Below are 23,167 nucleotides of genomic sequence, written 5' to 3' on the forward strand. Positions count from 1 at the left end.
CAGAGATCAAAGGCTGGATGAGGGAATTGAAGCCCTGGCCAATCCCCTAATCTGGGAGAGTACCCAAGGGGTAAGCCCTAAGCAAAAAGGAGAAATGAAAGCCTTTTTGAGCTCTACTAGAATGCAACTGGTTGTCAAAACAGGACCAACAGCAGCATTTTCAAGTGCATGGCAAGAGGAGGGTGCTCTGTTATATCTGGAAGAGCGGATGGAGAATCCACTTGGAGAGAGGTTGCAGAGAAGCTGCTAGCACACTCCTGGAGATGGGCCTTTCCTTCACTCACTCCTCCTGTGGTGCAGCAGCTCCTCACTCAAGCTGGGCCTTGGAAGTGTCTTTGGCTGGAAAAAAGCCAAATTTGTTATCATCGGGTTAGCAAGGATGAGGTTAAAAGAGCCCTACATACTCAGAAATCTGGCCCTTATGCCATTTTAGACTTTCATGGGTCCCACCAGTGGACCTGAAAACAATTTTCCTAGTTAATCCTCTGCCCCCACCTGGGGGGATCAGTCCATGGCTTTGATATACTAGGAAAAGACCCCCCTAGTTTGCATCAAGCTTTATGTTTTTCAAATGAAAGGGCTTGTAGACTGTAGTCTACTCTCCCAATGAAAATGACAGTTTTCAGAAAAGTATTGTTATTTCAAGTGATTTCCCCCAGCCTTTTGATACTGGTCACAGCCAGTTTTCTCACTCCCGGCCTACTGGAAGGGGCAGTGAAGGTGAAGAAGGGCCTGACCTCCACAGGGACACCTTGTTCATCCAGCCCAATGCTCACACCCTACACCACACAGAGACCCAGAGCCAGAGCCCTGGCCCAGGGATCTCAGCAAGTGAACCTAAAAATGCTGTTCATTTTCTCAGGAGGGCTGGGACAAGCTCATGACAGGCTGGCAATTTATAAAGCCAAGTACCTCAGTAATCCTTAAGGATATCCCCTACGCACAAAGGAATTTATCCTCCTTGAGAAGGACTCACCATATTTAGCTGCTTCATAGCAACAGGCAAGGTTGCCTATGGCTAGGACCAAGAAGGATGCTATGTGGCTGGCACACATACCTAGGCAAGGGAGGGAAAGTTGAGAGGGGAGTTGAAGGGAGACATGGGATCAATATGGTTGTTTTCCTCACCAGGGCTCAGAGAAGGGTGCAGTGAGGCCCACAGCGTTCAAGCCTGTGCTGCCGCGGTCAGGAGCCATCCTCCACTCATCCCCTGAGAGCTCCAGCCACCAGCTGCACCCTGCCCCTCCAGACAGGCCCAAGGAACAGGAGCCAAAGCCCAGCCTGTGCTCTGGGGCACTGTCTGACTCCGGCCGGAACTCCATGTCCAGCCTGCCCACACACAGCACCAGCAGCAGCTACCAGTTGGACCCACTGGTTACACCAGTGGGGCCCACCAGCCGTTTTGGAGGCTCAGCCCACAATATCACCCAGGGCATCATCCTCCAGGACAGCAACATGATGAGCCTGAAGGCTTTGTCTTTCTCTGATGGGGGTAGCAAGCTGGCCCACCCAAGCAAGGCGGACAAAAGTTCCTCATGTGTCCGTTCCCCCATCTCCACAGACGAATGCACCATCCAGGAGCTTGAGCAGAAGCTGCTGGAGAGAGAAGGTGAGCTCCAGAAGCTGCAGCGCAGCCTTGAGGAGAAGGAGCTGGCCTCCAGCCAGGCCTATGAAGAGCGGCAGTGGCGCTGCAAGGAGGAGCTGGAGGGCCTGGACCAGAAGTGCAGCAGCAAGTTGAAGCAGGCCTCCCAGAAGAGCCAGCGCACGCAGCAGGTGCTGCACCTCCAGGTGCTCCAGCTCCAGCAAGAGAAGCGGCAGCTCCGGCAGGAACTTGAGAGCCTCATGAAGGAGCAGGACCTGCTGGAGACCAAGCTCAGGTCCTACGAGAAGGAGAAGACCAGCTTCGCCCCCGCACTGGAAGAGACCCAGTGGGAGGTGAGACTTTACCCTGTAGGCTTGGGTCAGCTGTTTCTCCCGGTCCTAGCCCATAGTGTCTGAACACAGGCTGCCTAAGCAAAGTGAGCCAAAGTGCCAGCCTTGCGACCTAAAGAAGGAGCTCCATGATAAACCATGTTGGGGAATACAATTAGTGTTAGTTTCCTACTCTCTCCTACCCCAGGGCCTCATGGCCTCTGGAATTGAATTTTTTAAGAGTCATTGACTGAGAAGCTGGAACCAGGAGAACAGAGGCCTCGTGGGGCAATCTGAGGGCTGACCCACTTCATCTTGCAGGAGGCTCAAAAGAAGCATAAGTCATGCTCAAATCTGAGTTCACACTGGTTCAAGAGACCACAAGAGAGCATGGTATTAGTTATTTTTGAGAGAAAGGACCTCATCCACTGGTAAGAGTGACCTCACTTATGGCAGGTATCACTGACTGACTGAGTGGCTCATTCCTCACAGAAGTGTAGGTGGGGCTTTGATTTGGTGGGCTGCAGTGGAAACATAAAAGTACAAGAGAAGGGCACACAACACCTAGAAATGAGGCTTTGCTGGAAAGCCTCCTTAACCTCTACATCCTGCTCTCCAGAAAGTAGCTTTCCTCACCTGAGGGACCTCTCAAGGTGGTGGGAGTGGGGTGGGAAGGTAGGGCTGTAGGCATAGCTACTCTGTCACTCTCCCCAAAGACCCCTACCCTGGAAAGGAACTGAGGAGGCATTGTGTCTGGTTAGAGCAGGACCACCCCCAGGTCCAGCTACCTACATGCACTGGAGCTTTCTGTACTTACTCTAGAAATTAGAATGACAAGAGTCATCAGGGATGGATTCCCTCAGAGGAAAAGGATCCCCTCTGTGGCAGAGATGAATGGGGAACTGGACAGGTGAGAAGGGAAAATCACTTGTGTTTGCCAGGTCTCCTAAAGAGGAAAGGATGCTGGCAGTGGGAACAGTGCCTTTTTTCTTTCCCATTGATGCTGGGACAGCAGACCCCACCCGAGCCCTTGTTTTTCAGCCAGGGCTCAGGACATTTGGGGCATCTCAGAGATATAAACTAGTCCTGGCACTAGGCATTCATCCTTATTTGCCCAATTCCCCAACTAAGCTGGGCATTGCCGTGACCTCATTCCCAGATTGTCCAGTCAGACTGTATAGCAAAACAATCAATATAATAACAGATAATATATTACAAACATAGTTAGAATAATAATAACTTATCAAGTGTTTAAGTGCCAAGCCCTAGAGTCTCCCTTAGTTCTTATATAAGCCTATGAAGTAGGTACTGTTACTAATCCTTAATTTAGTTAAGGAAACTGAGGTACATAGAAGTTCTAGTAGCAAATAGCTGGTTAAATCACTTGCCGATGGTCACCACATAACATGTATCAGTGCCAGGATTTGATCTTAACACTTTGGCTCCAGAGTTCACATTTTTAATCACTACTCCACAGTGCCACAACACTGAAGTAGTGTGTCACCAGGATCAGCCCATTTTATCATACGTGATCCAGCCAGGATTCAAAGGCAGGCCCATGCCTCAACCATGACTCTATGTTGTTCCCTCCATGAAGCAAATATAGGCTTAGTCTTAGAAAGGCCTTCTTGGTCCCACACAAGCATTGTCGGTGGAGTTCGGCATTGCTTCCTAAATGGTACATGAGAACAAGGGGTTGGGGGTTACTACTGTGAGTGAAGTGAGGAGAAATTAGGGTGACTTCTGGTCTGATCAAAGAATCCATTTTGTAGAGGCCCAGGACATGACCCTCAGTCTGTCCAGCTTTCCCCCAGGCCGGCAGGAGAAAAATCACTCTTGGGATACAGCCAACCAAACTGGTCCCAATCTTTTGAGCCACCTATGACCACAAATGGCCGAGACCCTGGAGACTCATGGATCTGAATCAGTGCTTTTGGTTTTTTCTGCTGCTCTTGGCCAACTTCAGAAAAGAAATAAGAATGGGAAGAGTAGAGAGGTGGGGCCAGGGGAGAACATAGTAGCTCTCTGTTTGGCAGATCTGGATTTGACACTCTGAGCCAGGCACATTGCTAGTCATTGGAGTGCAGCGGTTAATGATTGAAGACAGTCTTTATCCCAGTAGGAAGGGAGGGCAGCTGGGTATGCACAGGGGTGAGGTCAGAGGATATAGGCACAAGCATGAATGATAGAAGTTTGGCAGACATCAAATCAATATCATTGATGTTGAGTGTGGAAGATGGAGCTACCAGTAGTGATCACGGATTTACACATAGTAAATAGTAAATCTTTGGGTACAGATTCAGATTTAGACTGTGATTTGGGATTGAGGCTGCATGTGGACAGATCAAGTCAGGCCACAGAATGAAAGGAAGTGCAGAGAGGGCGCAGGCTTCATGGGTCACCCAGACCATCATGCTCTTGAGACTGTGTTAGGACCAGCCTAATTCCTCAGGCAGTTAAGATGTTATTTGCCCCAGGTAAGGACCTCCTACATCTTAACACTTTCTCTTCTCCCCAACCCAACCCTTGGCAGGTGTGCCAGAAGTCAGGGGAGATCTCTCTCCTGAAACAGCAGCTGAAGGATTCTCAGACAGAGATCAATGCCAAGACTAGTGAGATTCTCAGTCTGAAGGCACAGCTGAAGGACACACGGAGCAAACTGGAGGGCATGGAGCTGAAGACTCAGGATTTGGAGAGTTCTCTGCGTACCAAGGGCCTAGAGCTAGAGGTCTGTGAGAATGAGCTACAGCGCAAGAAAAATGAGTCTGAGCTTCTTCGAGAGAAGGTGAACCTGCTGGAGCAGGAGCTTCTAGAGCTCCGGGCCCAGGCTGCCCTGCAGCGAGAGGCTGTGTCTTTGGGGCCAGGACTAGGGCCTGGGCCAGGCACTACGTTCTCTGAGGACATCCCCACCCTGCAGCGGGAGTTGGAGCGGCTGCGTGCGGAGCTGAAGGAGGAGCGGCAAGGCCACGACCAGATGTCATCAGGCTTCCAGCATGAGCGCCTGGTGTGGAAGGAGGAGAAGGAGAAGGTGATCCAGTACCAGAAGCAGTTACAGCAGAGCTACCTAGCCATGTACCAGCGGAACCAGCGCCTGGAGAAGGCTCTGCAGCAACTGGCCCGTGGGGACAGTGCAGGGGAGCCCTTTGAAATTGACCTTGAAGGGGCCGATATCCCCTATGAGGACATCATAGCCACTGAGATCTGAGGGGCCTGCTGGGAGAGGGAGAGCCAGGGATCTGACACTGGGATGCAGGGGTACAGAGCCTGTCAAGGAGGGCTCCTCTCTCTACTCCCCTGCTCAGTAACTCAGGCCTCTGTGAGAGGCCTTCTCCAGGGCACAGACCTAGGATTATCCAGGAGAGGGGAGAGGAGGACTGCTACGTAACCTTTCCAATCCTTGCCCACATTCCAGCATTTACCATCCCTGCAACCCACTAGACCTCCAGCTTCCTTAAGAAATGGATTCAAGGATCTCCATCATTTGGTTAAGAGATCTCTAAACCTTGCCTTTTGTTCAAAAATACTCGGACCCTCACCCAGGTGGTAACTGCTGTATTGGCCGATGGCCACCCCAGGACAGAAGCTCCCCTCTCTCTCTTCCCACAACCACTTTTTGTCCCTGGACACATTGGGATGACTTGAGAGTAGAAAGAAGCCATTTGTGATCATAAACCTTGGCACTTGACCCGGTCATAACCTGAGCAGTTTTTCTTTGGTCTCAGAGCTGTAGGGGTTGGATCTTGGTATGGAGGACCTGGCTTAGCAACATCAGAGCTATCCCAACCCTGGAAAGCCACAAAAAGAAGGGGAAATCTGGGGCATCCCAGGAATGTCTAGACTCAACAAAGCCCAGAGGGAGTCAGAGGAAAAAGCCAGGTAGTAAGGGTCAGACCCTCCTGTGCCCTGCTAACTGGAGGTAAGCAGCCTTTGGACAGCTGGTAACCTTTGACCTCAGTGACCACTCTTTTTAAAGCCATAGACACTGAGGCCCTATGGTGGGGAGGATTGAATGCACTGTGACATAGGGAAGGTATGGCTTTCCAAATGTCCCTGGGAGAGCCTCCAGATCTCTCCTCATGGGGCTAGAGGTAGGGGTTTCCCCACTTGGTTTAAATTGGCCAGTGGCTACTCTGAACTTATTTTCTTCTCAAGAATCCAGCCTTTGCTTGATCCAGAATAACCTATATACAACTAAAATGGTGCAGGAATGATCTGACGTTTCCCTCCTTTGCCTGTGGCTCAGGTTATGGGCACACCCTTTCCCCTTTGTATTTCCAGTCCTAAAGTCAGACAAGACTCCTTTCAGGTCAGGAACAATCTCCAGAGTTTGGTGGGCCAGAGCCCCAGGCAGGGAGAAGAGACACAAATACAGCCTTATGAACTACCCCAGGGCCACTGGCTAGCCTCCTTCTACCTGGGCCCCACAGGAACTACCAATTATCAAGAATCCAGGAGCTTCAGTTTTGGGGGGGCTGGGCCAGTGCCTGGGGGAGGCTGGTGTCTCTCTTCTGCAGATGTGCAGAGCTGGGGGAGGAGAGAATGGTGGAGTTCCTCAGTAGCTTGGTTCAGAGAAAGAAAAACATATATTTTTTTTGGTCTTCTTTTTTTCTTTCTTATCTTTTCAGAAGCAAGCCAGATCTAGCAGGCAACCAGAACCGTTCCATGTTCTATTTTTGACTCAAACTACAGCTGTTGTTCTTTCTTAGGACAGCCAAGCCTTGGTGGATTCCTGAGCTTCATGCCTGCTTGCTGAGGGGGTTTCACTGAGGTAGGAGGGATGAGCGAGCCTGGGTATTTAGCAGTCTGATTCTGCCTCTCCGACCACAGTCCTTGCAGGACCCAGAGTGGGAGTGGGAGCTGCTTCTCATCACCCCCTGCCTTCGGGCTCTGCCTTCTGGCCCCTGGGGTTAAGCTGTGCCTGTGACAGAGGAGCTTTTCTGGAATTTCAAGCCACTGGTCTTAGTCGTAGGCCAGATTTAAACCTGAAATGAACAGGTTGAATGCTCCCCTTCTGCCTGGAGGAGAGTACCCTCCACTGGGCACAATGTAGTCCCTCAAGTCAAAAATGTCCCACTCCCTGTGCCATGCTGTGAGACGGTGGGAGAGGGATAGTAAACTCTCTTTCAATAGAGAAGGCAGTTTGAGACCAGAAAACAAAGGAAGTGACTCCACACAGTCTGCACAGACTTTTATTCAGGGTAATTTACTGATGGGAGAATTGGGTGGAAGATGACTTATTCTCCACAAAGTCTGGAACTTAGTGCACAGATTTTATAAAGCTGTGGGACACAGAGAAGGGCGTTATAGTGAGATCAAAGGGTTTGCATGCCCTTAATTGACAGCTAACCTTTAATTAGATCTGTGACACCACCTGTGCCCCAGGAAGAGGGAAGACTATGTCCTAACGCATTCACGGGGGGCCCAAACAAGCCTCCCCCAAGCCCAGCTTTGGAAGGCATTTCTAAAGTATGTATGTATGCTAACCTCCTAGAGGCCCAGAACACAGCCCCAGGAGAGGTCATCCAGCAAACACAAGCAAGACTGGGGGCCAAAGATGGAGTCCGTATCGTCAGCACCACTACACACAGCCCTCACCCCCTCTATTTCCACCAGCCTGTGCCTTGTTTGAATTATTTTTCCCAGTGAGGCTGCTGTGAGATAAAGGGGCTACTGTTCCCTCCCCAGGTTGGAGATACACTACTCCCCACCCCCAAAGAGCAACCAAAAACCCTGTGCCCTGTCCTGCCTTGCTGAGAAGAGATGGGTGATAAGCCCAGGGGAGGACACTGAGGGGCAACATCTGTGCTCCACCATGATGTGACCATACCAAGCACTCCACATCCCTGCCTAAGGCCAGGATGCCCCCCTTGGGCCGCCACCCACTGAAGACCCCAGGGTGGGCCACAGTGGCACCAGAGTGCAACAGTGTTCTGTAACATAGTGACCTTACTGCCATGTGGTTTTTCTTCCCTTCCCTATGGAAAAACATCATTACTATTCCCAGACCATGCCAAACCCAGCCTCTCCTGAAGGAGGATCTGAACAAGAGAGGCTGAGCAGGGACTGGGAAATCAGATGATGGGGCTTCAGAGCAGACGGCCTGGCCCAGGGCCAGCCAGCATGAGCTCGTTGCCCTTCGCTCTGAATACTCCTGCTGGCATGTTTGCTCATTCAGTCAGATCAACCTGCTCTGCTCTTCCAAAGGATGCTTGGCCTGAAGATGCTCTGGCTGCCTGCAAAGACACAGCAGCATTCAGTACCTCCTCACCAAAAAGGAGACTCTGCCTCCAGGCCTTGCAATGACCAGACCCTGGCAGGACACCCCTGGAGGTATGTCTTCTGGCTGCTGTGTCATTCAGGTAACTCCTGCTGGGTGCACTCTGATCCCCATAGGCACTGAGCTCCATAGGGACTGGGGAGGGTTACCTCTCCCCTGAGAAACACTTGCTGACCCTCTACTCCCTGTCCTGCTCTTGTCCTGGCCCAGCCTGGACCATCTCTTGCTGAAGAAGCAGCAGCTTTGTGAGAGGACTTTTCCTGTGGGTCCTGAGTTCTCCTGAGCCAGAGCTGCCATGGCAGGAGGCTGTGTACTCTGTACAACAGATGCTTCTTGTGTGATCAGTCTTGTGCTGAGTCTGCAGACAAAGCTGGAACCTCCAGCCAAGGCTGGCTTTGGATAGACTGGCATTTGGAAGAATATGTACATAGTTATTTTTCTCTGGGTTGTTCCTTGTTTTGTTTGTTTGTTTGTTTGTTTGATTTGCTTTTGACAGCTTCATTTTATTTTTGATGTCCCTTTTTGGCCATGTAAACTATTTCTGATAATTTTATGTTTCTATTTATGAATAAAGAATGCCATTTCTCATGCCCTCCAGAGCTACTTTTGTCTCCTCAAGCTACCCTGCTTCTCTAGGCTAGGGCATGGCAGCTCCTCCGGGCGCCTCCCTCTGGAATAGGAAAGGTGATGTCCCTCCCTGCCAGTGAAGGAGGGGCAGACAGCTTTGATGAAGGCAGTGTTGGCTGGAGGAAAGCATGGGCCTTGGCATCAGCTAGACTTCCAGGCAGTCTGAACCACTCTCCAACCCTGTGGTTTTTTCTGTGAAGGACCCTACCCCAGCCCCAACCTAGGGCCTCTCCTCCCTCTCTCTCCAATTCCTTGGCCTATCAAAGCCAGGCTCTTTGGCTAGAGACCAGAGTGGCTGTTGTTCTTACTACCTCAGGGCCCCCCAGCTGGGAAGGTGCAGTCACTCTGGTGGCCATCTGTCCAGGCTTCTCCGTGCCAACCTGCCTCGTTCACCTCGACAAGCATTCCCAACTGCTCTGGGCTCAAATCCTACACACAAAGGGCTTCGAATCAGTTGGCAGGAGACAGAAGGGACTTGTAAAAAGGAAATGGAACACATGAGGGATAAATGGCAATGCCTTTGAAGTGGGACAAGTCAGGGTCTCCAAGGAAGGTGGCAGGCAAGAAAGGGTCTGGGGGCAAGTATGGGACAGAAGAGGAGTGGGCAGAAAGGGACAGACAGGAACCACAGCTGGGATAGGCATTCACACCAGCTTAGGGCTCCCTTCCTGTCTATACAGGTGACAAGAGAGGCAGGAGGCCAGGGAGTGGTGGATATCCAAAGCTCAAGGAAGGTCAGGCAGCTGAGAAGTGACCAAGTCAGGATAGGAGCCTGTATTTGTCTAATTCCAAGGTCCAGCGCCTGGACAAATGGGTCATATCAGCCCTGGAGTAACCCTTCTTGTTCTCTGTCCTAGAACTGGCTCATGGTGGGTAAGTTGTTGCATTGGTGGCTCCCACTGAACTATGCCTTCCACTAATCACACCCCTAAGTGGCCCCCTCCCCTTTAGTTTTGGCAGGACCTGAGACTCACTTTTTTAAAAAAATAATTGAAGTCGGTAGAAGTGATGCTCCACCAGTTCCAAGTTTAGAAGGCTGCCTAAGCTTGGAAGCTTTCAATTTTATTTTCCTGGGGGCCCTGAACTGCCAATGTAAAAAGCCCCTCTAGTCTGCTGGAGAGACCTCCATGGAGTGGGAGGGATCCTGTTGTCCCAACTAGGCTCCTGATCCATCAGACCAGACCCCATGGAACAGGGATTTGCTTCTCCCACTGCCCTTCCAGAATGAGCACATTAAATAGTATTTTTAAACCACTGAATCCAAGGTGATTTCTCATGTGGCAAAGAAATAGATAAACAGACACTCTCTGGCAACCCCCTTACTTGCCACTGCAACTAGACTCTGTCTGTTGGGCTAAGAGTAATAGAAAGGCAGGACTCCTGGAAAGGCATGGGGCCATGGAAAAGACTGCTTTAGTGGCAGTAAGTGGCAGCAAAGTAGGGAGCAAAGCCTTCTCCTTGCCCATCTTCCCCTGGAGTACTGCTGAGGACAAAGTCTTAAACTCCAAACCTACTTACCATTTTAGGGGGAGAAAAAAAAAGAACAAAAGGGAAATGAGAGTGAAAGAGAAAGAGAAAGAAAAAAGGAAAAAAGGGCTTCTGCTCCCCTGACAATAAACAGCTAAGCCTCAGCCTGACCAGCGCTGGGAGCAGTCTCAGGGTTTTCATGACTTCATGAACAGAGTATGCACACTTGTGCCTGTGAGGTGGGAGGCAGGGTGGCCACCGTCCCGAGATGGCCTCCACAGAAGGTGTTTTCTGAATTACATGAAGAAGATCAAGCTGCCTCCAACTTTCTCTCCAATCCAGGTGTCAGAGGGCCTGAAACATCACCATTTCATTCAGTCATGTGTGCATGCATGTATTCATTCAACAAATATTTATTGAGCTTCTATTTTATGCCAAGCCCTATTCTAGATGCAAAATAATGAAGGACCTTTCTCCTTAGGAACTTTCACTCTGGCAGTAAATAAATCAGATGATTTTCAATTCAATCAGGGAAGTGCCATGAAGGAAAGAAACAGGACAATACAAGCTGGCTGGGCACAGGTGGTGCTACATGGAAGGCTGGCATGGGGGAAATCAATACTGGGAAAGGAAGGTTGAAGAGCCAAAATGTCCTCTTATTTCAACATTTTGGGAGACTGTGTCAGTCTTCATCCCTTCCTGACTTGGATCTCCCTTTCCCACCCCACGTTTCCTCCTTTGGAAATCCCAGCTCTTGCTGGGGGCCTCAGCAGACACTTTCTCCACAGGGACCTAGCAGCACTTCACCCTCCTCAGCCCTGAGCCTCTCCTACAACCTACAACCTCAGCTTCCTCTCCCTCAGCTCCCTCTTCCTCCCAGTGAAGAGCATGGGAAGGCTTGAATTTGGCATCAAACATTGTCCTTCCACACAGGAAAATTAAAAACAGAATTTTGTGAAATGACACAATCCTTATATGGATGCTAATGTTAAAATAGCATCTCTTCATGTAACATGATTGAGAAATGTTATGCTTCAATTATTGTATCCATATACACATTGTTTAATGTCTGTTTTGGTGGGAGGGGTTTGCTTTGCTGGGACTTCGAGCAGTTTATTCAACCTACTGTGTAATCCAGATTATTCCCGCAGGATATCTCTCTTCCACCAGTCTTTCCTTGCAGTTTGGAGCCATCCTTGACCCACTGCCTTTCCATCATCCTTTCTATCCAATCAGATCCTAGATCCTGTAGAATCTCCTTAAAGCCCTTCCTCCACCCTTATTTCTTCCTGCATCTACTGGCCAGCCAAGGTCACCAAAAGACTCCCAGAGTGCTAAGACCTCTTAGACATCTTCTGATTACAACCACCTCACTTTTATAGATGACAAAAGAGATACCCAGAGAGGAGAGAGGACAGCTTTGAGGTCACACGGCTAGTGAATGAATCACACAGGTAGAGGTAGTCACCTTGACAATCTAATAACCCCACTGATTTCTTTGCTCCCACTCTAGTCCATTAAATCTGTTTACATAAAAGATGCAGGTTTATCACCTAACCCCAACCTGTTGCTTCTCCCACCATGTCTCTCCCTTGTTCAAAACCTTCAGGGGCTCCCCCCGACCTCCAAATGAAGTTAAATCCCCTTACCTGGCCTCGGGTCTCTCCACTTCATGGTTCTGACACCTACCCCTGGTAAACCTAGAGCACTTTCCTGAAACATCACATCTACCATCAATATAAGCTCAATAAATGCCACGACATTCCTCTTGTCAGTTATAATCTTTGTGAGAAAAACCTGTTCTGTTTCTCAACACTGTGTTCAACCCTAAGATCTGGCCAGAGATACCCTAGTGGAACACAGTGTGACAAAGGGTCAAGTGCCCAAACTGCAGAACCAGAGCTGAGTTCATGTCCAGACTCCGTCACTGCTGAGCTCATGACATGGGATATGTTACTTAACCTCCCTTTGTTTCAGAGGATTTTTTGACAATTAAATGACATAATACCCATTGAAAGGTAGCTAAAGTATTGCTATTATTTTTATTGCCACTATCATGATTTATTGCTACCATTATTATTTGTTAATAAAATATCACTACTTCCAGCTGTGCTAAACTACACTGGTGCCCAGTACTCCAGCAGACTCAGCAAAACCCTACCCCTTGAGAAAGAGCTGACTGTTCTAGTCAACCCCTTGCCCAAGTTTTTCTCTCCAGCTCTCAACTCCAGAAGGCTGACTTGTGGGGCAAAACCCCTGGGAGAGAGGGAGGGCATGTAGCTAGGAGAAGAAAGGAGCAGAGAGGGCTTATGTTAGGCAGCATGTGGGGCAGGTCTAGGCTGGAGCCAGCTGTGCCACTGACCAAAACCCCATGCCCAAAGAGAGCCAGTTAGAGTCCAATTCACACCCCTCTAAGTGTAGCCTTTCCTGTCAAATAGACCTCCTTTAGCCCAGCAACACCATGCCAGCTCTAGCACACACACAAGCGCACACGCAGAGTCCCCACTGTATTCAGTGTCTACCATCCCCCACTGCCTCCATTATCACTAATTGAGCTGTAAGTCAGCTTACAGCAGCATTTGTAATCAGTGACAGGTGAGGCAAATTAAATTCCTCACACCAGAAGTAACAGTACAATTTTCCTGTTACAACCCATTACCGGCAGGCACCCTCTAGGGCTGCGGGTCGCAGAGCCAGGCAGTCCACACCTAGCCTGAGAGTTCCAGGTCTGAGATTCCCTTTGCTTGATCAGTTCTTCAGGCAAGAAGACAGGGACACAATAGAGCAGGCTAGGGAGTGAGCGCAAGGGGGGCACAGCCCATTCCCAGGAGAAGGGGGCTGGATGGCTTCTCAAGCTGGTATCTGCATTTCTTATTCACAACAACCCCACATTTTACATATGACGGATCTGTGGGGCCTAATTGTGACCACAACACAAGTTCTCACTGACACTAGCTGCTTCTTCCTTCTGTCTATATTCCAGCCCTTGGATCCAGCTGTCCCCGACTAGCCATAGAAGGTTGTATTCTGAGCTCCTGTTCCTCACTGTTCCACAGACTGAGAGAGGTCCCACAACCCTCTCAATGCAGGCCTTTTCCATCAGAATCCTGAAATTCCACTGATAGAAATGCTCTTCTTTGGGCTGAGCTTTCAAAAACATGAGTGTCCCAGGAGAGGTGACATTTTCTGAGGCATTTTCCAAAGTGGAGAAGAACAGAGTTACAGCAGACATCTGGGCCCCAGGGTGGTGGTGGAGGGGAAGAGGGTACAGCAAGAAAGCAGAGGTTAGTAGACAAATGTCAGTTGGTTCAAGGTCATCTTGCTTTTCTCCCCCATTATCCACAAGACAGACCCAGGCTTGCTAGATCCACCCACCCTCCAACCCCTGAAAATGACAATCTCAGCAGCTTAGAGCTTGGCCTGCTCTGGCCCCAGCTTTTGTCACCACCAGTCTAGGATCAGCCTGAGAGGAACCTCAGGACAATCCACTGAAGCCCTTTTATATATAGACAGGCCAAGGGAGCCCTGCCCACTCCAGGAAAGAAGAAATGAGGAGGGACTGACACACCCTCCAATCCCACCAGCCTTCTGCACCAGCTTCTCTGGCCCTGGCCCTGCCCCTGCCCCTGCCCCTGCCCCTGCCCCTGTGGAAGCAAATGCTTTCCAGGGAATTTCTGGCTGTGGCTCTCATTTGGCTTAGCCTCAAAAACTGTACTTAGAAAGCAGGAGGGGCCATGGTGATGCCAACTGGCCAGCTCCAAGCGAGAACTAGCATCACAGAAAGATACAGCTACAGGAAAATGAAAATAAAAGCCCCCACCCCAAAGTGTTGTTTCCCTAATCTCATTACCACCTCCCTCCTCCTGCCTCCTGAGCCCAAGAAAAGCAAAATATTCTCAGGTTCAATTTCATATTGCTATCTTTAAAATATCTTAGTTTGGGCGCACGGAGATGGCTCAGTCAGTTAAGTGGCCAACCCTTGATTTCAGATCAGGTCATGATCTCATGGCCGGGGAATGAGCCCCATATCAGGCTCCAAGCTCAGCAAAAGTCTGCTTGAGGATTCTCTCCTTCTCCCTCTGCCCCTCCCCCTGCTCACACACACAAACACACACACTCTCTCAAATAAATAAATAAATTTTTTTTAAAAATCTTGGTTTGGTAGGGTATTTTTCTACTTATTGATTCTCAAATAGCACAACTATATCAGAAAAGGAAAAAACTTAGGAAGATAGATCATTCACTTTTCTTCGGCACATGCCCATATACTCACATGCCCATGAGCACGCACACACACTCACACACATACACAGAAGTAGACCAATTTAAAAAAAAAAAAAAGTGTTCCTTTTCTTTAGTTTCTAGATGTTTTTTAAGTTGTTACTGAAATTTACAGCTGCAGGGAGGACTTCACGTTGAGGCAGTCACAATAGAGGCCTTAGCAGATCCTCACGCAAGATGAGCTGAGAGGGCTGGGCCTTATGCAATCTTCTCACCTGTCCCTCCATCCTAGCCATCACCTGGGGACCCCTGGGAAGGAGTGTGGCTATGGTCTAGAAAGCTCTCTGGTGCCCAGGGCAAATCTCAGAGAGGGACTCCTCTGAGAGCTGTAGCCATTACACTGCTAGCAGGTGAGAGAATGAATCTCGTCCTAGAGGGGGAATCTGGGCCACCTACCATGGCCTACACCATGTCCCCTATGCTCCCTTCTCCCCATCCTCTCTGCATCCTTATAATTGCCACCCCCCAACACTGCACCACAAACCGAAGCATTATGGATGCGGTGGGGGCTCTAGGCACCCTCCAAGCCCTCAGGACCCAAACCAAGGGTCCTGGGTAAAGCTGAAGTACAGGCTACATTCACAACTATCCCCTTTCTGCTTCCAAAATACAATTGTACAGATGCTCAGAGATGCTTACTGCCAAGAACCAAACTTGTTTATAAACTTGGACAGATTACAGAGGACAGAAGGAACATTTGTTGAGTATTTCCATTGTGCTTAGTTGACACACACTTTTCAGGATCCTTGGATATCTCCAGCAATTCTCCAATGGCAGAACTTCAGGTGCACACAGGACAGCTAGTCCAACCAGAGTTAGAGTTGGCCAGGGAAGGAGGGCTCAGGGGGGGTTGTGCTGGGTTGTGCTGGGTTGTGGGTTGCCCAAAAACCAGCTTGCCAGTTCGGTTGTAGTTAACCTCGAGCAGTAGCCCAGAAGCTGGCCCAGCAACTTCTTGGCCACACTGGGTGTTTAGTAGTTGGCAGACGGCTATGGATGTGGAGTCAGACTTCCCATGGATCTTCATTGCCAGTTCCCCAAATGACCTTGAGCAAACCCTTTAACTCCAAGGGCCTGGCTTCCCATACCCAGATGGTCCTGGTGATCTGGAGGGTACATAACAAGTCTCTTACCCTTGGGCGGCCTGGTGAAGCCATCCCAGACAGTAAATAACAGAAGAAGTAGACATTTCCAGATTATTATGCTCTACATAGAGGATAGGGAAAAGGTCTGAAGACAAATGACTGTGACAGTGGGGAGACTGGCCTGGGGAGGGCTGAGGTCTCTCCATGCAATAGCCTAATGAGGTGAGTAGAAATCATGAAGTCTGCTTCAGCATCCTGGAAAGAAGGCTGGGCCAGGACTGTGCTGGGGAGGGATCCTCTCCCCATTGTGTCCCCAAAAGGACAGGCACAGTAACAGTCCCTCCTTTCTCTCAGAGGCACAGAAAGGGGGGAGCCCAGAACTATGGACCCTGTGGAAAAGCATGTTGGCTACATGGTTTCAGGTCCATGCCCCACAGAAGCCATGGCAACCCTGTACTGTGATGTATGCTATCCCTATTTCATAGGACCATGAATGACTGGGACACTGCCGCAGTCACCCATGTAGCTAATGACCTTTGGAACACTTTCTCCTGGCTCTGCCTTGGTTGTCTTTCCCCCTCACTGTGCTCCAATCTGCATCTCCTGAGCTTATCCAAACTGGCTTGCATTCCCTGGAATGCTGATGGGCAACATTTCTGAAAGAAAACTTCAGCTTCCTGGTGATTGGGGGATTGGGCAGGGCGGGTTGTGGGTAGGGATGTAACCTCACCCTTGGATCCCAGCAGCCTTCCCTCTGACCCATTAGGTCACCATGGATGGTGCTGTTACTGTACCTTAATTCCCAGGAGGCCCATCCCATGGGGGCTAGGGAAGGGCGCCAGGGCTTGTTCCCTCCACAACAGAGTGCTCTGGGCTTATAAGGAGGTCCTTGCAAAATTATTCCAAGAAGGCTGGTGTGTGGATAGCGAGGCCCCAGAACTTCAGCTTCCTGCTCCTGGGGAAGTCAGGGAAGTCAGGGGAGCTCTGGAGCTTGTTTCCTCTTTAGTTAAATAAGGATAATGCCACCTCCTTTTCAGGTGTCTGTTACTGTCCTAGGGCTGCCTAATGAGCACCACAACACCACAAACTGGGTGTCCTGAAAGAATGGACATTTATTCTCTCGCGGTTCTGGAAGCTAGAAGTCTGAAATCGAGGGGTTAGTAAGGTCTTGCTCCCTCTGAACCCACCAAGGGACGACGCTTCCTTTTCTTCCAGCTTCTGCAGCCAGCCCCACATGTTCCTTAGCATCATCACACCTCTGCTGGCATCTCCCTGACCTCCTCCATGTCCCTCCCTCACCAGCATTCACTGTGTCTCTCTGCTCTTCTTTGAGGACACCAGTCATATCCAATTAGGGGTGTTCTCACCTTAATTAATGACATCTGCAATGACCCTATTTCCAAATAAGGTAGTGGGGGTAAGGACGCCAATATATCTCTGCGGGGGACACAAGCCCACCCATAACAAGGGCTTATTGGGAGGTCCGAGATCAAAGGGCATCAATACAGCATGGGAGCTGGTCCCCCAGCTGCTCTTGCCCAGTGGAGACTGAAACAAACCCCATCCAAGCAGAGCGTCGAGATAGAGGAAGGACCTGGGAGTCTCCAGTCAGTGCCCCTTAATTCGGGGGTGGGGGCGGGGGTTCGTTTAAAACTGCTCTCCCCCCAGTTAGGGAAGGGGTGGGCCACAGTGGATAACTCACTCCAAGCAACTTGATTTTCCCCAGAATAGATCCAGGTCCCAAGAGTGGAGCAATGGGGCCTTGTCCCCCTTTGAAGTGCAAATGAGGGCCCCTCCATGCAGCCTCCCTCCCACCCCCAGAATAATCAGTGCCTAGCATCTGCCGCCTGGTTCTGCCCCTGCCGGAAGTGTGCCCGACAGCTGCTCCGAGAAGCACAGGCTCAAGTCAGGTGGCTGGAAGGATCAGCCCCCAGGCAGTCCGGGTAATCGCCACTTAGTGGGAGAGAGAATTAAGAAAACAGTGTTTAATGTGCTGGGCGGCAGCTGCGGTCCTGCTTTGCCATTTGCTTAGATACCTGCTGTCCCCACAGGGGCTGTGGTGATGGGGGAGGGGAGGAAGGCATGAGGGACTCTTTGTTTCACAGGCAGCTTTCTTCCAGGCAGCCTTCGGGGCATTTGAGCTATTTTACAAGAAAGGGATAGGACACTGGATGGTTTTGATAAGAATCAGTGAGCGAATTTGGTCATTAGAAGGCACAGACATCCCTTTGGCAGAAGGGGCTTCCTGCTCCTGGTAACACCAGTAACACAGTAACACCATCTGGCTCACCTCCAACCCTAAAGCCAGAGCCAAAGCCCGCACCCAAGACTAGGCAGGGCTCTGCTCCCAAACCTGGAGATTGGGAATCAGCACAGATGTGGTGACTGTCACTGGTACACCCCACTCACAGTGGGGCTGCGGTCAAGATAGCTATAGTACAAGCCTTAGTTTTCTCATCTGTACAATAGGAGTGGGTGTTTCTGCATGGATCATGGGGAGGGGCCTGAGAAAGTATATATAACACAGTGCCCACCAATAATATCTAACAGGCTCTTTCCCCATGAGGATGCAGGAGGCCTCGGGAAAGGTTAAAGTTGCAGCACCACCCCTGGAAGGTGGCTAAGGGACTTGGGAAAAAAACATCAGGCAGTCTAGGTCTCAGTGCATCCTCAGTGCTCAGACAGGCAGGAGACAGACTGTTCCCTTCCTTCTTCCTCCTTCCACCCCCTTCTTCTGTTCCTTCTCTGCCCTCGTCCCTTTACTACTTGACAGGGTCACTTGCCTCTTCCAGGGCCACAGTGCTGATCTATCTTGGCTAAGGTTAACAGGGCATGGTCTTCTCACAGCTTCCAACCTGAGAATGAAGCAGGCATTACCTGAAATGCAGGGCCTACCCAACATTTGACATCTCTGATGATCAAACCATGAGCAGCAGTGGCTGGGGCTTGTGGTCCAAGAGCTGGGGTTAGGGCTCCCTCTCTCAAGCATGTCCAATTGCTACCTGGGGCTGTGCCAAGGCTGCCTTCTGAGAACTTCTTGGGGCAAGACACCCTCTCTTGGAAGGGAGAGAGCTATGCCACCGAAACTCACTGGAGCTTGAAGGGCAAAGTCTTTCTGGAGCTGATACCTGCTCCTACACCTTCCTGTGTCCCTCAGAAGCCTCAGGATCCTATCTTGCCCTGAAGCTATGAGGGCTCTCAGTCACTGCCATCTCTGTCCTCTGAGACCTGGTCCTTGGGAGATATCACATAGCAGAGATGAGAGGCCTTCTTGGGTTGGTGGGATAGTCAGATCTCCCAGGTCCCAGGTCCCATGCTCTCTTGAGGTCTCTCTGCTGATCTGGTTGGGAGTGATGGTGATGGGTGGGGAGAGAAGACAGTACAGAGTCACTATGTGATATTTGGTTTTGCTCTTTGACAAAAGTTGCTAGTCCTGACCTCTTCTTTCCCCAAACACTTTTGTTTAGGAATATAATCCTGGTAGCCCACTAAGAAACTCATATGACTCACCTTTATGGTTATAGGTCTTATTTCTCTAATAAGACTTAAGGTCTTGTTCATGAACTTCTTATTCTAAAAAACATTGTCTTTGGAGAACAAACTCTGAGTTAAACCCAGGTCAATTGTGTACCATCTATGTGATCTTGGGTGAGTTACTTAACATCTAGCTTCAGTGATGACACTAATAAAATAGAAAGTATCTCACAAGCCACCATACAAGAGATGTGTTAGCTTCTTCTGAATACTCAAGGTTTAAGGTCATAAACTCTTAAGAAACATGAAGCCTTGATATTTCTACTTTGTTTTTAATCATGCATTATAAAGTAGTTTTCATTTACTTTTGATTTGTATTACCACCTGATGATTATAGGGATGACTCCTGATCCAATTGATTTATAGTTGAGGAAGCTAAAATTAACTGATTTGTTCATTGAGGTGGAGGCATTAAATTTCTCCATAACTGTGAATCAGTTGATGATCAATTTAAAAAAAAATGCTTTTCTTATCTTTCCTTAAAAAAAAAAAAAAAGGCATACTACTACACACATAGAAATGAAGGATGAGAGAGTAAACAGTACTTCAGTCAACAAGAAAGAGGCAAAACAGAGATTTCGACTTAGATATTCTGCTAGGTATTTGGTGGTGTTTTCACTTAATCTAACAGTTTAGAGTAGGTATTGTCCCCATTTATATGATAAGCAGGGTCAGAGATGGTAAATAATTTGCCTAAATTCTGATAATTTGGTGGTAGAATATAGATTTCCTCTTGGACCCATTGTTCTCCAATACCCATGATTACCCCCACTAGGCTGCCAGTCTGAGGACTCCTCATCACAGCCAAGATACAGAATGCCAGAAAGGTATGCAACTAGATTTCAGGAGCCCTGAGTTTCAGTTCTTATTCTACCAGCAAATCCAAGTAATTATTTGACTTCTCTGCTTCTTGGATAAAAAGGAATAAGGTTATCCTGGCCTATCTTAGGATAGTTGTAAAAAACCCAACGGTATGGTGGGTTTCATTGGGGTTGGGAGATGGTGCTGAAAACAGCAATACACTGTATCATCCAAGAGTTTCTGGGGAAAACACTATTTTCCTTATTTCTTCTTTTTACATGGTAGCAGCATAGAAGTAAGTGTTCTAATCTCCTAATTTTTTCTAATTTGTGGTGACATCACTTCTGGTATGTTCATTCTTGGGTTTTAGTGTAAGAGAAAGACAGGAAACTGAGCAGACAAGGCAGGGCTGGAGAATCTTCTGAAAAATGTATCCTGTGTTCCCAGACCTAGAAAAACAGGAGTTCTTCCATTCCAGGTTTCTACCCAGGTCTGTGGGGGGGTGGAAAGAGCAATGGCTTCCTAATACTTATTCTATCCTGTCCTAGAAAGGAGTTCATCACTTATAGAGAAATTGATTAGGAGTAGAGTTTAGCAGTGGTCTTGTCTTGGGTAAAATGTTTCATTCATTGTGTGAAAATTCTGGCTTGGAATCCTGGCGTGGCATTCTGTGGGGGTTGGTCTGATGATATATGAGGGGAAGGAAAAAGCCCTCAACACCTAAGCAAGATGATTAGAAAGTCCCACTGGATTCCCAAGAGGAGTACAGGGCACAAGAAGCATGACACACTGGCCCAGGTCAAATCTGAGATCCTGGGATTTAGAAATCATGTGGGTTTCTTGGTTCCCCATCCAATGGGTGACCTTGAAATAAATATATCTTTGCAAAGTAAAAGCCCTGGATTTCCAAAAGAAACACAAATGGCTAAAAAGGTTGGGAATTTTGTGGTAACTTGATTTCCTTCAACTATTAAAATATATGTATTTTTATGCATTAAATTAGCAAAGCTTACCCTACTCCATGATATTAAAAGTTAGGATAGTGGTTTCCCTGGGGAGGGAGCAGGGAATGATTGGGTTACTGGAAGGGAGCATAATGGTAACTTCTGAGGTGCTGGAAATTTCCAGTTTATTGAGTTGTGTCTGGTTATATATAGGTGTGTTCACTTTGTGAAAATTCATCAAGCTATATACACTAATGATTTATGTAATTTTCTATATATGTTACTTGAATGGAATTTTTTCTTAATAAAATTAAGGTTTTGCTTCTGATTCTGTTTAGCAAGAAAGAACACCGAGTGCTGGTGAGGGCACAGTGAAATGAATACTCATACACTGATGGTAGGACCATAAGCTGTCATAAATATTTGTTAAACACAATCTGCCAATACAAGTCAAGAGCTTTAGTAATGTTTGTATTCTTTTTCCTATACTTATGGAAATATCTTGAGTAAGTATCTCAGAATACAGACAATTATTTACATGCCAACAAATTCATCACAGCATAAGTGAAAATTAGAACTGTCCCAAGTGTTAGACAATAGAGGAAATATGGTCTGTTTATGATAAAGTGTTATATAGTCATTAAACTGTATGAGTGCTTGGTAAGTGCATCTTCTTAGGCAACTACGTAAAAAGGCAGGATGCAGCATTTATGTCTCTTAGTTTGGACTGTATTTAAGCACTTGATCTCATAGTAAGAATTCTGAGTTCTAGAAGTCACTCGCTTCTCAAGCAAACAGAGTTTTTTGGCATTAAAAAAAAAAAAAATCCCACCCTCACACATGGCTGATGGGAATGTAAAATGATGCAGTTGCTTTGGAAAACAGTAGTTCCTCAAAAGATTAAATGGAGTCACCACATGCCTCACCAATGCAATGCTACTTCTAGATATATACTCAGGAGAAATGAAATCTACGTCTACATAAAAACTTGTACATGAATGTTCACAACAGTGCTATTTAGAAGAGCCACATGGAAACAACCCAGACCCATCCATCAACTGGTGAACAGGTAAATAAAATGTAGTACACCCCTACAATGGAATATTATTCAGTAATAAAAATAAATGAAGATGACACATGCTTAGACATGGGTGAAACTTAAAAACATAAAAACATTAGGTTAAGTGAAAGAAGCAGTTACGAAGGATGATTTATTACATAATTCCATTTATGTATAATGTCCAGAATGGGCAAACCCACAGCAACTGATAGGGTTGGGGGAAATAGGGAGTGCCTTCGGATTGGTACAAATTTTGGGGGGGAAATAACGGAATGTGTAAAATTGATTGTGGTGATGGCTGCACAGCTCTGTGACTATATTTAAGAACACTGACTGGCATGCTCTAAATGGGTGAACTGTATGACATGTAAATTATGTATTAATACAGCTCTAGTAAACACACACACACACACACACACACACACACACACACACACACACACACACACGAGTAACCATTCTCCTGCATGATCTGCAACTCTATGACCTGCAATGGTCCAGGGCACATTCCAGTGCTTCAGGCAATGATCTGTCAAAACAGATTCTCCTGTAAACTATGGTGTGCAGCCTGAACCTGTGATTAAATTTCTCTATGCCAGCCTTTATTAACTTAAAACCTCTTTCATACTTGTGTAGTTTCGTTTTGTTTTCTGTTTTTTTGTCTTTCAGAATCTTTGGCAAAACACGCAGGTGTTGTGCCTGGCATTTTTGAAGCCAGGGGGTACACTTCTTGACTCAAGTCACTCTCTAGATGGCCCAGAAATGAGCAATACAAACCTTTCAGCATTTACCCTGCCTCTGCCTTCCAGTAAGGATGAGGGCTTCTAGCTTTCCTCATACCTCAGCCTGCTCTCCTTCCTTGCCCTCCCACAGGGTTCAGCCTGACTCCTCTGGTTCCTGAGGTCTCATGATGGAAAGGGGAAGAGAAGCACAGAAAACAGCTAATGGAAAATAGTTTCCTCACACCTGCCTGTGACCTTGATCAAAGCAGCTGAAGGAGATAGAAGTAGTGGGCCAATGTGAGGGGGCTCTTAAGAAGTACTGCCAGGAAACCGTAATTCCCTTCATGGTAGTTGAAGAAATCTGAACAAAAGAACTTTATCTGAAATTATTGTTGTTACAAGCTGTGTTAACTCTGATAGCACACAGATTAAAACATATAGCTGTTCTGTATTAAGAGTTT

The 23,167-nt window shown here is 48.1% G+C and overlaps 1 protein-coding gene and 1 long non-coding RNA gene across 4 annotated transcripts in view; both read left to right on the plus strand.

Moving 5' to 3' along the window:
* Positions 1-8,780, plus strand: part of LZTS1 (leucine zipper tumor suppressor 1) — a 51,127-nt gene extending 42,347 nt beyond the window's left edge. The window contains exons 3-5 of one of the 3 annotated variants that reach the window (XR_014310947.1): positions 1,132-1,935; positions 4,445-6,679; positions 8,116-8,780. Coding sequence is in view for 1 of the 3 variants with exons in the window: in XM_082727805.1 (XP_082583931.1) it covers positions 1,132-1,935; positions 4,445-5,116 (1,476 nt within the window). In the remaining 2 variants the exon portion in view is untranslated. Of the gene's footprint in view, positions 1-1,131; positions 1,936-4,444 lie in introns of all 3 variants that reach the window. The other 2 variants (XR_014310948.1, XM_082727805.1) reach the window with 2 other exon arrangements.
* A 7,393-nt stretch (positions 8,781-16,173) lies between these two features.
* LOC309863965 lies at positions 16,174-22,955 on the plus strand. The gene is made up of 3 exons (XR_014311318.1): positions 16,174-16,325; positions 21,871-21,993; positions 22,858-22,955. It is a non-coding gene; the product is annotated as an uncharacterized lncRNA (long non-coding RNA).
* Positions 22,956-23,167: the final 212 nt, after the last annotated feature.

This window comes from Mustela nivalis (genome assembly GCF_964662115.1).
Source record: "Mustela nivalis genome assembly, chromosome: 4".
Taxonomy (NCBI): Eukaryota; Metazoa; Chordata; class Mammalia; order Carnivora; family Mustelidae; genus Mustela; species Mustela nivalis.